Below are 16,881 nucleotides of genomic sequence, written 5' to 3' on the forward strand. Positions count from 1 at the left end.
TTGGAATCGGCCGATTTTCACGTGATCGGCCACGACCGGCGACCGGCCGGTCAGTCTGAGACATGCCGATTTTATGCCGGTCAAATGCACTCGCACGTATTGTAACAACATCACACTCACACAGCTGAGTTTGCAAAGTTTGATGAAGCTAGGCCAACAGTCAGGGCTGGATAAAGCGCTAATACTGAGTTTTTCTATGCAGCGAACGCTGTGCTTTGCCATATTGCGTGGAATTTACTATACTAAGCTGTCACTTCAGGTTACAGCGCTCATCAAAGCCCGTCCTTGCCGCTAATTGCGTGCCCACAGCTGAACCACAAGCGCTATCAATAAGCAGCGACATACTGTAGCCTTTGCTCAACTTAAGGCGAGACACGGCAGGAATAAACATAGTTTTGCTTCGGTTTGCCAACTTATCATGTATTCTTTCACACTACTACAACAACTAAGTCCGATTTACACATTTAGAGGTTTATTTCATTACCTTTTGTCTGATCACGCCTGTATATTTCTTCTAAATTCGCCAAAAGTTAGCATTCTAACGTGTCATAAACTAGCCTACCGCGACCGTGATACAAAACATATCATGCGTGTGTCGTTGGAAAGCTGTGTTTCGATCTCCTGCATGACGTTATGCCATCCAAATATGGACACTTCCTTAGTAGGGGAGCGCCGGGTCGATTGGGACATGGGGCAATTGATACACAGCGATTTCCTCGAAAACCATCCAAGCTTGAGCCGTCATATTTTGACACTACGTCTAGCACATAACACCTACCAATCCTGGCAAATCTCGTGAAATTACGTCACGCCATTCAAAAGTTATTAGTGGGAACCGGTTTTCGTCTACTGTAAGTAAAATCTTACATGCGGTAGTTTTTTTGTGATCAAAAGTTCTATTTTGGGTGCCATGCAATAATAATATGATCAAACAACAGATGAATTCGTACTTAAACAGACCCTAAAGTATGCAATGTCATAGTTTTGAAGTTTAGAAGCAAAACAGGTTTAAGTGTCAGTAGTCGCTGGAGGTTCAATTGGTACAGCTGTTTAAATGTCCCTAACGCTATAACCCGGATGTGGCCACATTACACGATCAATATCTGTAAATCACCGAATTAATAACTGTTTTGCGAGGAACAACAACTGATTTGAGTTAACAACAACTTGTTTGAATGAACAACATATATTTTGAATGATCAAAACATGTGTATGACATGAATCCACAGATATTCAGCGAAGTGAGGGAAACAAATATTACATGCGGTAGATTTTTTTTTTGATCAGAAGTTACGCACGGGACAAAAATATTTGTTTGACCTAGTTATATTGCGAGAAATAATGTGAAATTTTCGGGATGACGAGTACACTAGTATGTTGTCCGATATGCTTCATAAAAACGTGAGTAAGGTCAGTAGTTTCTGTTTAAAACATGCTGTATTAATTGCCCCTCCTATGTGTCTCAAACGACACGCATAGGTGGGGCATTTGATACAAATGTCAACTTACGTTCAAAGTTTGAAAACAGCGCAATCATCCAACATATGTGTTAAATTACACTTGTAACTAAGACACAACACATGTGAGTTGTTGATCACATGATAAAAATGTGTGTGTACATAACGTAATCTTTGAAAAGATCGTTTAACTGAAAAGTGTCTCAATTGACCCGGCGCTCCCCTATCCGCAAGCAATCGCGAAAGTTCAAAGAAGAGTGTGGACTGAGAATGTATGTCATTTGCTGTGTTAATTTCAAGGCTTCTCAAAATTAGTTTTTTTTGTTGTCATTTTCCAACATCTCAGCCTATGTAGCACTAACTTCAGTTATCAGTAGGCTATTCTGAAGATATTTACAGTTGGATATTGCATATGGATGTGAGAAGAAAGAAAGTGTTCCTAGTGCATTTCTACATGTGTGAAATGAATGTCCCACACTGGAATTACTGCAGCTGAAGAAGACTTGAAGAAGAATCTGTCTATTCACATTTTTCTACCAGCCATTGATAAGTTGATTACATTTCTAACATGTTGTAGGCCTATTAAAGAAAATAGAGGCTAGAAAATAACTCTTTGTTTGTGCTGTAAAGTGGTTAGAAGAAATTAAATCGGAATCGGCTAAAATCGGTATCGGCTGGTCAAACTCGATGAAAAATCGGAAATCGGAATCGGCCAAAAAATTGCAATCGGTGCATCTCTAGTAAAATCACTGGATTTCTCCTTTAATTGTCAACTGAGCTAATTCTCAGTTAACAATCTGTTTCTTCTGTAAGGGATCAAGACCAGGTCAGACCTAGACTCAGATCCTCTCTGAATGGAGCACCACTGTGACAAAAAAAAATCCTACCATAACCATCGTTTTTGTGTTTGAGTGAATGTCCAAATACAATGTTACTTATTTGATCCGAAGGTCGTTGTTCCCCGACGGGCTTCCACCGTCCTATGTGTTTGTGGCCACGGTGAGGTACAAGGGCTCGGTGCTGTTGGAGGAATGGGACTTGTGGAGGATCCAGACACAGGATGAGACTCCTCAGATGGCTGTCAGTCTCAGCGGCTATGACCGCACGGTCATGTTCACCACCACCAGCAACTCATCTAGTGGCATTCAAAAGGTCACTTTCAAAAAGGGCCCAGCAAAGGTATGCTCCTGCTCAACCAGAACTCTATTGAAGAGCAGTTCTCATATCTCCAAGTGTAATTGTACAGATACGACATGGAATTCAATATCTTAATTCATTAAAAGATAGAACTTTGTTTTGGCCTACTGTTTTCCAAGCTTGTACCTCATCTATAATCCTCAACACCTGCCTTGCAGCCACAATACTGTGCAATCTCTCTATAAAAAAAAGAACAGCTGATCCATGTATACTGATTTTACAAGATTTATTCTGTCCAACACAAATTGCCTCAAAACACCTAATTACTATAGGCAACAATTAATTTAGCCTAAAAAGTTCATAAACTGAATATAAACTCCTTCCCAGTTGTTTTTGCTCTTGTACGAGCAGGACTCGCTTTACAACAGTTCCTGGAATGCCAAGGCCGAGCGTTTTAGATTCCATACATACTAGCCGCCATATGGATTAAACAAGCGCTGAATGAAAAAAAATGGAAACTTGTCTTATTATCCTGCTCTTTCAGAGTTGTTGTAAACTCTTTCAAAAGCTCTTTAGGGAGAAGATTCTGTAAGATAAAACTCATGCGGCTGCATGAAAGAGAAATAGAGTTTTTTGTGGGAATGGAGTATATAGAAATACCCAGGGGCATCACTTTTGCGCCCACTTGATGCATGTTTTGCAACTTTGCAATGTGCATGTAAAAAAAAACATGCCTTGGTTCAGTATGTATGAACAAACTCAGGCCGCACTTGGGTAAAACTGCAGACTGCCTGTCACAGGAGCTGAGAATGACAATATGCGCTTTTCCGTGTCATGCATATGCATTCATAGGAGGGTCAGGGGGAAGTGGGAGTTAAAAGGTGGGAGGGTAAGCGCAAAATGCTCCTGTGTACGAACTGTCCATAAAAGGGCACGCCTGTTTTGCGGTGAAATACTCCACATTGTCAAGGCAGGTGTTAGTCCCTAATGTGTCAATAAGAGAAGCTTTCAAAGACTTTCAAAGATAAACTCACCAGATAAACTGAAGAAGCTCAGCGTGCGGTTTCTGCGGATTGGCCATGACGCTGATAACACTGCGTTCGCAAATCTACGTACATCTGGCCCTCAGTGTCAGTTATCCTGTTGTTGTTGTCGTTATCATCAACATAATGCCCACCATTGGTGAGTTGTCATCATGAACTCCCAACACAATTAGAGTGAAATGCTAAAATAAATCTTTATTTTGTGTTTTGCTGCACAATAGAAACTATTTGATGAGAGATGGCATCAGCTACGTCTTCTAGTCACTGAAGAGGATGTCACCCTCTATGTTGACGACCTGGAAATTGAAACACTTCCCTTGGAGCCACCAATTGGCATTTTCATAAATGGAAAGACTCAAATTGGAAAGTATGTCAGTAAAGAGATTACCGTACCTGTAAGTTCATATTTTTCTCTTTCATGTTGTTTTTTTTTTTTTTTTTTTTAAAAACGATTTTGGCATGTGAAATGATTATGAAATATTTTTTATTCCATTTGTAATACATTATTTCTGAGGCCAGCTTACATGTTTTCAAAAGGTAAAAAAAAAAAAAAAGAACAATCAAGACTCCAAACAGGACTATTGACAGACATGCATTTGTTATTGCAAGCATCCTCATACAGGACTGGAGATTATGTGTTTATTTGGACCCTATCTGATTTTTTTGTCAATAGTTTGAAGTTCAGAAACTCAGAATCTATTGTGATCCTGAGCAGAATAATCGTGAGACTGCTTGTGAGATACCTGGAGTTGTGAGTACCTCATCATTCCTGCCTGGACACTTTTCTTGTGAAAATATGGAGTTTATAATCATTAAATGTGTCTGTTATTAATACCGTGCTGAATTTCATTCAGAAAGTACTTGCTAGAGCCCTTACTTATACAGAAAAATGCAGTGCCTTCACATGCAGACATAAGTCATTGTACATACAAGAGAATTTTGATGAGTGAATATGTAGTCAAAGAACATGGAATCTGTGATTATGACTTAACCATTATTCCCCCCTCTGCCAATGATCATCAATTTAGGAAAAAAAGCGCAAATCCACCTTTGTTGTCCAGACGTTTCTCCAGCATGCTATTTATTACACAAAGCACCATGTGAGGCTGCTGCCAAATGCTTCATTGGTTTGGCAATCTCACCACTAACAAAACATTGCCAGATTTTGACAATAGCTTTTAATCTGCAGTTGTGGAGTATCAGTTGTGGGGAGGATGTGGAGGACTTTTCTCGAGACACAAAAGTGTTGGCCTATTTATGACATCACTTCCTCCCCCTCCTCCCCACTAACCTGTCTGTCTGAAAGTGCTTCATGGCCCAGAAGGCAGGAGACTTGTGACCAGATCTGTCTCTGTTGTGGCCTGGGCTGGGCTCTGAATCGTTGCTGTCAGAGCTGTGCCATGTCTGTCTAAAGCTCCCCCTGTTTGTCTGAACCTGGTTGTTCTGTGGTGATGAGCTTCAGCAATGCTGCTTTTGTGACTGTTTCACTCCTTTTTTATTTCCAGGATGGAGAGGTATGTATTTTGGCAGATGGCTTTGCTCGCTTTCATGTTTTGCATTTTCACCTGCACAGGTAAGGCTGCGTTTCACTTAAGAGTCTTGTAGTAGAGGGAGGCCAGCAATGAATGTTTGTCCACTCTACCATTTGGCTTGATCACACAACTTCACAATGCAATCTTTTGTCTTCAACTTAACCTGGACTATGTTTAAAGCCTAATGACTGTAATTAGACTCTTATATTTTAAATGATTCCAATTGCACCTAGGATTTTCACTAAAATTAAATTGAATCTGAGTGGACAATTTGGTCTTTGGAAACATGAAAACGTCCACTGATCCTGGGTGTTCGGTGTAATAGAACTTTACAACATACAATGGAATCAATTAAAGATGGACTAAAAATAATCACATACACATTTAAGTGCAAACTCCAGTAAACTCGTACATTCAAATTCAAACTCTAATGAACACATATACATTAAAGTTCAAACTCAAAGCCCCCTGTCCCGTACATTGTCACCTAGTAGGCTGAGAAAGCTAGAGGCTTTTTTCTTGAAAGTGTGTTTGCTGCCATAATGCTACTGGGCTGTGTGTGTATTCTGCCAAGTGAATGAGTGACTGAACGGGTGACTGTTATGTTATGAGTAAGGCTGACGACAGGCAAGAGAGGAATGCATTTTGTTTTTTTTGGCTTCCATGTTTGTTTAAAAGCTAGCTGCTTAGTGGTTGATTCCTGGGATGCCTCGTTGATTAGATAGAAAACAAGAAATGACATCCTAAGCCTTGGAGTGTTGCTGCTTTTCTCACTGTTGTCTCTCTGACTTGATAGTGTGCCAATGGACCTGGCGACGTTGACCTCGACCCGACCCCAGAGCCATGCGCCTGCCCTCCCGGTCCCCCTGGTGTCCCCGGCATAAAGGTTAGCCTCTAGTCTATGGTTCCCTCACACGAGCATGCGTGCCCTGGCAAGGAGTGGGGTCACAGTCGGAACAGGTTCCTCCCTCTCGGCGTAATGTACATAAAAGAGAGAGAGCGAGCGTTCCCTGTAACCAGTCTCCACGGCTGCACACTTAAGCCCACATTAAGCCCATTCCGAGATAAATGCATGTTTATAAGGTCAGGGTCCACGCATGGAAACCCATGCTGGTTTTCAGCAGGTGATGATTGTAAGATGCATTTAACACAAATAGCTGTCTAATAAAAATTGAATGAAACACACATGTCATAAAATGTAAATAGTATGATTTATATCCCATAAGGGCTTCATGTGGTAACCAGTTCTGTATTTGAGAGGTGGGGGGCATTAAGAACACTATCATGTAGAAAAGGTCATTATATTTCTTCATATAACTGGCATATAACCCCCACAGCGATGTAAGTGTCAATTTGGCACGTTGCTATGCTAACAACAGCAACAATCACAACAACAGCAATACAAGCTGAACACTTCCTGTTCTTCTTTGCGTAGGGGGAAGGGGGAAGACCTGGCGACCCTGGCAGACCTGGTCTTCCTGGTGCTGATGGTAAGCCTGTGAGTACTGCGTAGTTTAATATACAAACCTCAAACAGCTCAGCACACATGCTTTAGCATAATCTATGTATTGTACACTCAGCGGTTTTAGCAGCATACTCACCATCATCCTATTAGCATGCACCTCCTAGCATTAGTAGTACCTGATTATTCCAGTGAAATGCATACCACAATGATATGGCTGTGCACACATGCATATCTGACGTGTGTTTAAGATGTAGACTGCTTTTGGTTCATACTGTACGTTTACTTCCGACAGTGTATGAGTTGACCCAGCAGAATTAGATCTGAGACGTTGGGCATTTCTGTTTTTGTATCATTTTGATGCATGGAATAACTTGAATGAAGAATGCCCTGAAAAAAAAAAACCCTAAAATGTTCCTTGTCCACACACCTCTACAGATGAAAGTGTTACGTAACAAACTGCTTCACTCGTAACTTAGTCTGTTTATGGGAAATCCACCTTCCATTACGTAGGCCAGAGTGTGTATAGTGAAGGTCTGCTTAGTGTTTAACGGCCAGTCAACACTAAGTGAATCAGTACTTAATGATGCAAGTCATTTTCCTACTAGATCTCAACATCAAATACACAGGGGAAATGCACTACGCTGATGATAATTTGAATACTTCTAAACATCAACTCCTCCTCCTTCAAGGCTCATTCTACTGTGCATCCACAAGCAAAAACAATAAACAGAGCCAATAGCACTACATTAAATACCAGTGCACATCTAAATACACATACTACATCCTATATCCTACACACATACTACATTTTCCTACTAGATCTCAACATCAAATACACAGGGGAAATGCACTACGCTGATGATAATTTGATGGTAATTTGAATACTTCTAAAACATCAACTCCTTCTCCTTCAAGGCTCATTCTACTGCATCCACAAACAAAAACAATAAACAGAGCCAATAACACAACATTAAATACCAGTGCACATCTAAATACACATACTACATCAGTCACTGACTCACAAAGGTAAAAAAAAGCCCATAGGCTGCAATCGAATGTAGCAGCTGTACCAGATAAATCTCTGGGAGAGTGATGGCGGATTGCATGGTCTTTGCATTTCACTCTGGGGAATGAAACTAGATAAATCAATGAGGGGTTGTAAATGGATTTTGTAGGCATTTGTAGGTTTGCCTTTTGGCTTTTCGTCAAGTTTTCTTTAGCATGAGTCAAGGCTGACCACAACTACACAAGGGGGGGGGGTATGTGGGTGTTCATGTGTGTGTGTGTGTGTGTGTGTGTGTGTGTGTGTGTGTGTGTGTGTGTGTGTGTGTGTGTGTGTGTGTGTGTGTGTGTGAAAAAGGAGTGGGGCAACTGGAATTGTATAGGTGAAATGAGAAAACACCTGGACGCCATATTTTTGGTCTGCCTGTTTGTTTCTTCGTGAGCTACTTTCATTTGAGGTCATCCAGAATTTCCCTCTGCCATAAACAACTACACATGAAAAGAGAGCTGTGGTTTGTTTGTTAGTGTTTCTTGTACGTGAGGGTTTAACTGCTGTTCGACAGTGGGAGCCACTGTTCAACTGCTTGGCCACATGACATTTGGCGCCAGACTTTTTTTATTGTTTTTTCCACTTCTAACCATTTGGAATAGGGTTCATTATGTGCTGTATTGGAAGATGGCCTTCTTGTTTTGCCTTTGATTGTAATGGAGAAGGTCAAGTCACTCTATGGATGTCTGTTTGAATACAAAGGATAATTCTTTTCCGTCTTCTCGTGGCCTTTTTGCCCTCTCTGCCATATGAAGAGTAGTCTTTCATCAAACTCTCGTAAATTTTACGTTGACAAAATTTCTCTCAAAAACCGTAGGCAAGAATGTTCTTGAATGGGGGGGATTCACTTCTTCAATTTTATTCCTCGTCAACAATGGCAATAAAGTCATCCAGAGAGAACAGATGTTACATTTGGATCAAATCCAAGACACTTATGAATAGCTTAGAGCACATGCGGATGCACACACATGTGCATGTTTTAATAGTGGCCATTCAAAGTATCCCTTTCCCCCCAGAAATGTAAAACCCTTGGGTGATTTGTCTGCACGGTTATTTAAAGCAATGCTATGCAACAGTTTGCCAGTTTTTGAGGTATGTTGTAACTTGGTAGCTTGATTTTCCAAACGCATCTTTAGTGATATGTGGTCATGGACAGATATCGTTCTCACTAACCACCCAGGTTATGATCGACAGAACAGATAAAACATTACAAATGTAAGAAAAGCCTTAACAGCATGGCATCATCAACAAAAGATGCAAATCAACGTACTGCTTAAAATTCAGCATCTCCATCTGTCCCAAACATTACTGCAATGATCTATTTCATTCAATGGACTAAAGACTGCAATGAACTAAGTGTGTACTCTAATAACCTTATCAAGGGCCCAGGCATAGGTTTTCCATCCTTTGCAGCTGTGAGGCAGAAATATAAAGACTAATAGATTAATTTGTTTCATATGTTCTCTTGACAACCTAAATTATGAACTATACAGCGTTTGGCCCTGAAGTCACAGCTCATGAAAATCAAAGTTAGATATATAAATTAATTTTGAAAGCAATGGAAAACACTACCTCATCGCTATTCATTTCCCTGTTGTTCCGAGAAGTGTTGGGAAAACAACATGCTTGATAGAGGAGCTCCTCATGCTTAAGACACGTCTCTACATTGATTGCTGCAAGATTCTGTAGATTTCCAATGATCAGCATTTGTCACAACGTACAGATGTGACCATGAACTCTCGTCATGTGTTAACCTATGATCAACCCTTATAAAGTGACTCATTACTCGTTCTTGTCATTAACTAAGGGTGTCCCTGGCTCTAGAGGAAGTCCTGGTGTACAAGGCCTTCCAGGCTTACAGGTAAACCCCCCTGCAAACATGATTGAACAGCACTGTTGTAATTGTATTGTACCGAGTACTTTATAATGCAGTGTGATTTTTACTTGGTCTGCTGTTATGGCTCAGTAATGGCTCGTTTGTCTTTTCTGGTTAGGGGCCTCGTGGAGTTGATGGGTACAAGGGTGATAAAGGAGAATCTGGGGATACGGTATAATGTCGTTTTTTTTGTCTTATTTTGTATGCAGATTTACTATCTTACTTTTGATGTTTAAAAGCGCTTCGAGGCTTATAGCCATGATGTAATTGTAAAAGTATGATTGAGATATAGTGTTGCAAAATCTTGCTCCATCTCACAGACCTTTTATTGCATTTGTTTACATTATCTGGCTGATTTCCATTGTTTTCTCAGAACAACACCATTATACGTCGTAATGCTTGATGTGGAAAATAGTTTTTCTGACTGCATAAATTATATTTGCACCTTTAATGTCTTAAAATTAGTATTTTATTCTTGTTCTCTGAGTAGGGGGAGAGGGGAGTTCCTGGATTGCCTGGACCACCTGGCCAACCAGGTGAAAAGGTATGTATTTCATTATGAAGCTTAACCGAAAGGTCTAAAAAACCCTTAAAATGCATGCACACACACATACACATACACATACACACACACACATAAATAGCTCTCAAATTTAGATGCTCTAGCTTGACTTTTAAGGAAAGAGAACTGCACTGTTGTACTGAGACCAGTCTGGAAAAAATGTTTCTGTCAGTATGTGCTGCCAAGATAAACAAACACACGATAATGGAGATGTTCATGTACTGTACCTACCACCCTAACTGCATAAGCACGGGAGAAACAAGACAGGATGTTGTTCTGTCTAATCTATAGCTGAAACATTCCCTACATGCTCAGCGAGAACAAATGATGTTTTAGTAGCGTGATAAAATTGATGTTTCTCTGGTGGCCGCAACTCCTTGGCAGGTTACCCCCATCATTATGGTACGTTCTTGTGGTCAAATTAAGACAGGGGGAAAAAAACAGAGGTAATCCCTTGTGAAAAATGCAACACTGAAGTTATGTTTATGCATGTGAAACCAAGAGAAGAAAGACTGCTGAAAACATAAAACCTTTAATTATACAGTATATTGAACCCAGGCAAAGGATCGGTCAGTGGAAATACATGAATAATGATGTTTAATCAAAGCAAAAATAGATCATATAGGACCTTGGCAGATAGGCTACTCAATTTATAGAAGAAAGGGATACTTTCTCATATAAAATAACATATTGCATTTCAGTGTTCACCTGCACTTCTTCAGATTTCATAATGAAAATGATCAGGATGAAAGTATGCTGCCAAAACTTTAGAAATTAAAGTTTTAGAAACAGCATTTACTGTTAATGAATAACAGCATACTGTATATTACAAAGGCATATCTCACTGGTGTTAGTCTGGTTGAGGCCATTTGAGGTAAACCGACCCAATCATGAAAGCCCTATTATTTCTTAATTTAACCTAAGCAACTAGGTGCAACATATCCAGGATATTAATTGCAGTTTAAATGTCCAATGTAACAACGTTGTTCTCTTGGCTGCCCTTTCAGTCTTGAAATGGGTAGATGCATTTTTAATGGCAGCGTGTGCAGGAGCTAATCCAGTTGATCCTGCCCTTTGAATTACTCACATGCTGTGCGCTTCATTCCTGAAATGCTGATGCAAAGCCAGCATCTCTGCTAAGTACCAATCACAAAATACTGCCCTTGACTTTCACCCTAAACAAAGCAATTAAACAACTTGCTGAAACTCTAAGTCATCTCAAAATATTGTAAATGGGACTTATTGAAATATTCCAGGCCCTCCTGTAACTTTGTTCTTCGCAGTCTGCTTGTATTGCTTCTGATCCTTTAAATAAATGAAACAGATTATGTCTTTCAAGCTTGACAGCTTCCAGAGGCCTAAGTAGTTACACCTTTTGCATATGTTGAGCTAGCTAAAAGCAATAATCTAAACCATTGGCTAGGAGATGGTGGTATACTGGTAAACTTCACCTTGCATGACAGATTATAAGTGAGTATAAAGTGCTCAACCTTCTGTGTACCAATCCTGTAAGATACGCTGCAGTTAAGGGACAGTTTAGCTACAGTTCATAAGCTAAGCTACCCTGTAGCTTGCACACAGATAACGCTGAGAATATTACAGTGTTGGTCAAAGTCTTTCATGTACTGTAGCATGGCAAGCATGGCATATATATGATTACATGATACACTTCTGTTTTTAATGTTTAGATAGTTTGTTTCAGATAGTTTGTTTCACTCTCATCCCATCTTCTGTCTTTCCCTCCTGTGTAACTGTATTAGGGTTCTGTTGGTGCTCCAGGTCTGCATGGACTTCCTGGAAAAGATGGCCTTTTGGTATGATTCTTATACAGTCCTTCTAAGTAGACATTTTCATACTGCCAGCACGTCCAAAGCATCCATTTATTATGGAATATTGGATGCACTCAATGGTATTCTTCATGCTTCAAACTTTTTTTTAGGGTGCAAAGGGAAGCAAAGGAGAAGTCGGGCCTGCAGGAGTTTCTGGAGACCCAGTATGTATGCTACCTGAAGTTCTACAGTTCCTGCTAGTTCAGTAATGCTGTTACTAGGCTACAGTGAATCTGGCACTTACACAGACAAACATAAACACTGAAAACAGTAAGCTACCTTATCCTGTCCAAGTCTGATACTGTGTCCATCCTGACTTGACTGTCTGTGGGTTTACAGATTTTGATTATTTTCAGCACTCAGAACATTTTTTAGGTTACATTACTAGTGTGTGGTTTAGCGATATGTCTATGTCAACCATGACCAACCCTAACCACACAATCAGACACACTGTCTAATTCCTACTCCTTTATCCCTTGGCCTGATCTGTCCTAATGTTTCCATTACGTGTCTTACAGGGACAGCCAGGCAGAAATGGTAAAGATGGATTCCATGGAAGACCTGGACTAAAGGTTTGTAAGAACCTAGGTCTGATTTGAGCTAAAAGTGCAGTAGTACAGTAATAAAGATCAGGTTAAGCACAGTTTGGTGTGAGGCTCACTATTCTCAAGCTCTCCAGGGGTGCAGTGCTGTTGGAATGAAGCTAGCCGTCAACTCTTTAATAGCTTGCCAGAATTCCATCACTGGAGTTGGAAGTCTGGAGGTTTCCGTGCACATCACATTAGTAATATAAAGCCCTGGTGTGATTCTATATGACTTCGTTGCACTCCTGGAAATATGTCTATATTGTGCTGTATGCTACAGGTTGATTTACACAATTCCCTTTATACTGTAGTTATGTGTTGGGTGTTCTAGATATTTTTGAATACTTCATCCAAATTCTTACAACTGCCAATATTAGTGCATTAGTGTGTACTGCAGGTCACATCTTGTCTTATATTTCACCTTTATGGTACATTCTTTGCCACAATCCTCAGTTAGTGCTTGTCTGAAAAGAATTGTGTGATTTGCATAGCAACTTTATGGTACTTGCTTTTCCATAACTTTAACAGACTGTGCATTACTGCACATTTAAAGGTCTTTGTCTGTCGTTGATTTATTTCACACAGGGAGAGGCAGGTGCACCTGGTATTCCTGGTAACGATGGAAGAGAAGGACATTCAGTAAGTGCAGCTTTGCATACTTACTTTTTTTCAAACCAGTTACAATTGTCCATATTGCACTGAAACAAATATAACATATAGCCTACTATATTATATCGTACACTATAATCAAATAGTGAGAGGCTAGCCTCTGAGGTAATGTTTACCTTCTGCATTAGTTTAATCAACTTAGCTATGTGTTGCTTAGCTGCACTAATCTCTGTCCAAAACATTTACTCTCATACGATCGTTTGGCTCCAGAACTTTACTTGCAGTTATATTAGAGGGCAGTGGACCAGGCTACGTAATGTCTCAACATCATGATTTTGGAGCAACTGGCAGGAATTAAAGCAAAATAAGAGAGCAAGTTCTGAAACGGCTCTCTCTGTCTGTGTTAAAATTTTTTGCTGATTGACTAAGTCAAGCAAAATTACAAGCTAAGCGGTTAGAGGATAGGCGGTCTAGCCGTAGTCTGGTGTGTGTGTTTGTGTGTGTGTATGTGTGTGTGTGTGTGTGTGTGTGTGTGTGTGTGTGTGTGTGTGTGTGTGTGTGAGATGCTGATTCAGTGAAATTCACCATGTGAAAAAACCTCACCATGTGAACTATCAATGCCTTGATACCCGAACATACCCATACATCAGGTGCTTCGGTAATGGTTAGGGATTAGAGACTGGATGTAGGGAAGTAAATCTCTCACGAGCGTTTCATTATGCTCTGTGTCGTGCAGAAGATCACGCCACGTAAATCAGAGGGAGTCGTGGCGTTGTTTTGCAACATCGATGAAAGAGCACCGGTCGCCTATCCCTCACATGTTTTAAATTGGATGAGTTTCAGGTTCCATTTTCAAAGGCTCCCGTTTGAGTTATGGTGAACATACAGGATGTTGACCCAGGGCATTTTGAGGCTAGCTCTTGCAGTGTCAAGGCCAACTTGTACTGTGGCATCATCTAATAGGACTTGGAAACGTCTTTGAGGTTGTGGTTAGGACACACAAGTTTGATAAACAGTTATTGCTTACAAATGCTTCAGGCAAAAGTGCATTATGGTTTGTTGCTGGCTTCAGTCTGGGATGTCTTGGTGTAATGACGGTCGAGGTTATGGTTATTCAAAAATGTCTATTTGTTGACTTGTTTGTTGGCATACAGTATATCATTAAGCTCTTTTGTGGATATTATTAAGCTCTTTTGTGGTGTTCTCCTTAGAGATACAAGTCTAGCTCCTGGTCTCTCTGTGAGTCTGTGTACATTCGAACTGGCTCGTAATCAAGTTTATCTCCATCACTTTTAATTCTCATTCAGAAAAAAATGGAGAGGAATACTGAATGTCCTCCAAATGTTCACGGCAATTATTTTGCAGCATGTTTCCATCTTCCTTTATGAATCCCAAAAGAGGAAATCTCAACCAAACATCTGCCTCCGCTTGTCATGGAAAACTTACTGATGGGCTATTTCAAGGTAGCTTTCTTGGATATGTTAAAATTGTTGAGTGTTTATTTACTTGAAAAATAAGGATTTACCATTTAGCTTCATAGAAAGTCCTGAGGGATGTTTAAGGTAATAACAGTCCGCCCAATGTTTGTATTTATCTATAAATAAGAAATAATCACGATAACGTCACCTAAAATGAAATTAGACGCTCCAAGCAAAGGCACACACCAGAAAACCTGCTTCACTGTTCACTTTTCCAGAGTGTTTCTTACTCCCATAAACAGGGTTCTGAAACTCTGAGTTGAGTCGAAGAGTCGTTTTCTCCTGGGGGAAATTTTAGCACTGTCAGTTTGCACATTTATATGAGTTTTTAATGCCGTCTGTCTGGGGGGGGATGAGGTGTGTGTTTTCTTTGAAAGAGGCATCAGAGTAGTTATGTTTGTGGAAGTGACTGCAAAACACAGGAGGCCAAAACGGGGGGAAGGGGGGGGGGTCTTTTTGGGGTCTTCAGTGCAACTGCTCTCTCATCAAGGAAATAAACCTCATGAAGGGCCTTTGCCAGGAGAACTGAGGGGACCCCAGTCTGAAGTAGGTAAGTGGCAAAAACAGACAGCCTGGCAAAAACTCTGAGAGGAGATTTGGTCCAGGGGTTCCCTGCTCCAAGACCCTGTCAGACGACTACTACTACAAGAGGAAACAATGAAGTTTGGGGTTGGTATTTGGAGATTGGCATCACGTTTTAAAACAAGGCTCTTGCCAGTGCTGAGGCTATCGAGATGATGTAAATGTTATTGGCGCGAGAGCAGAGGAACAGGTGATGTAACCGTGTGAAATGGATATGGTCCGGGATTGAAGGTGGCCGCCCAAGCAGACTTTTCCACCCACCGTGTCTCAGATATATGTATTAAGGTTTAAATGAGGAGCCGTGTAACTGTAAACCACGACTACCTGAAAAAGTCACCACTGTTATCACACAGCAAGGTGGACATGCATTTTCCCTCCCAGCAAAATGTACAGTACGTTTATCACCAATGTCCCCTTACTGCATTGGTTGTACTTTGTAGTCGTAGTTTTGAAGTAGTTTTGAAAGCTCTGGTAGTCTGTTTGTTGGTCTATGTGTTGGTGCACATAACCACAGACTGTACTCATAGAGGCCTATCTGTTCCAAGCACAAAATACATGCACATGCTCCCAGGCCTTTGGGAGATTGCTGGCTTTGTTGTGTCAGATGTTCATTTTTCCCACCATTCAATTTCATGGTCGAAATCCCCCCCCCCCCCCCCCCCCCCCCACACACATATCATCTCTCTCACACACACACACACACCCCAACCCCCCACTCACACACACATACACATTCAATTCATTGTATTTACCCAGCAACATTGCAAACTCTCATGAACGGCCCCTGCGAGATTGCGGCTTTGTGTAAACAGGTGGGGGACGCCATGGCATCAGCACTCAGCACAAATCCATCTCAGCTGTCCGTGCGAAATGAGGCACCGCAAAGTGCCACTTGCCAGATGGGAGCATGTCAGGTTATGAACACGGTGTCCTGAAGCAGTCCGTTGGCCTAACAACACTGAGAGATAAAGCTTTATCACTAGTCGTCCATATTGTCCAATGTCCACACCAATGGTTGGTTGGCAGTGGCTATGGAACCAGATGGTGGTAGTACACTGTAGCTGGAAACTAATTGGGTTTGACTTGGCATGGTCATGACTGGAGTATGTTATAGCAGAGTACTGTGTGTGGTCATTAGCTGTCATGCGAGTTAGTGTCTAATGAGATAACAGTTCTAATGTTACTTTTACTGGTAATTGTTTTGACAGCTCACATATTGATACAATGTCATAACAGCCCAAGTCAGATGACAACATGATTAGAGCATTAACATTTATAAGAGATGTCATGACAATTACCAGTCATCATCAGTAACATAAGCAGGGAAAATTACATGGTGCATACTTGCCATGTTAAGGTATTCATGGTGCGTAAGTTAAGCCAGGCTCAAAGAGGGAAGATAGTATTTCAAACTAAGAGAGAGTTTCTTAACCACCTCTGAAGAAGAATAAAGTGGCAGTTTAACTCAAGCAGCACGCTGTTGGATCCCCTTTTCCCCTGGCTGAACGACAATAAGAAAGTGAACGAGCAAGACAACTGTTAAAAGTTTACAACCTCTAAACCCCTTATTATCAAAAGTGGATTCTACAGTCTACAGTCAAAAATGTCTACAATCCCTGATATAACAGTTTTTGACTTTACTTTTCTATTGTCTTCAGCCGAGCTCGTAAATGTAT

The 16,881-nt window shown here is 40.7% G+C and overlaps 1 protein-coding gene across 5 annotated transcripts in view; it reads left to right on the top strand.

Moving 5' to 3' along the window:
* Window positions 1-16,881, top strand: part of LOC134063933 (collagen alpha-1(XXI) chain-like) — a 35,009-nt gene that overhangs the window by 6,862 nt on the left and 11,266 nt on the right. For all 5 annotated transcript variants that reach the window (XM_062519691.1, XM_062519693.1, XM_062519692.1 and 2 more), the window contains 12 exons: window positions 2,408-2,636; window positions 3,859-4,032; window positions 4,311-4,388; window positions 5,966-6,055; window positions 6,605-6,667; window positions 9,493-9,546; window positions 9,680-9,733; window positions 10,052-10,105; window positions 11,884-11,937; window positions 12,063-12,116; window positions 12,471-12,524; window positions 13,122-13,175. In XM_062519691.1, the coding sequence (XP_062375675.1) occupies window positions 2,408-2,636; window positions 3,859-4,032; window positions 4,311-4,388; window positions 5,966-6,055; window positions 6,605-6,667; window positions 9,493-9,546; window positions 9,680-9,733; window positions 10,052-10,105; window positions 11,884-11,937; window positions 12,063-12,116; window positions 12,471-12,524; window positions 13,122-13,175 (1,012 nt within the window). The remainder of the gene's footprint in view (window positions 1-2,407; window positions 2,637-3,858; window positions 4,033-4,310; window positions 4,389-5,965; window positions 6,056-6,604; window positions 6,668-9,492; window positions 9,547-9,679; window positions 9,734-10,051; window positions 10,106-11,883; window positions 11,938-12,062; window positions 12,117-12,470; window positions 12,525-13,121; window positions 13,176-16,881) is intronic.

The sequence above is a fragment of the Sardina pilchardus genome, chromosome 18 (assembly GCF_963854185.1).
Source record: "Sardina pilchardus chromosome 18, fSarPil1.1, whole genome shotgun sequence".
NCBI lineage: Eukaryota > Metazoa > Chordata > Actinopteri > Clupeiformes > Clupeidae > Sardina > Sardina pilchardus.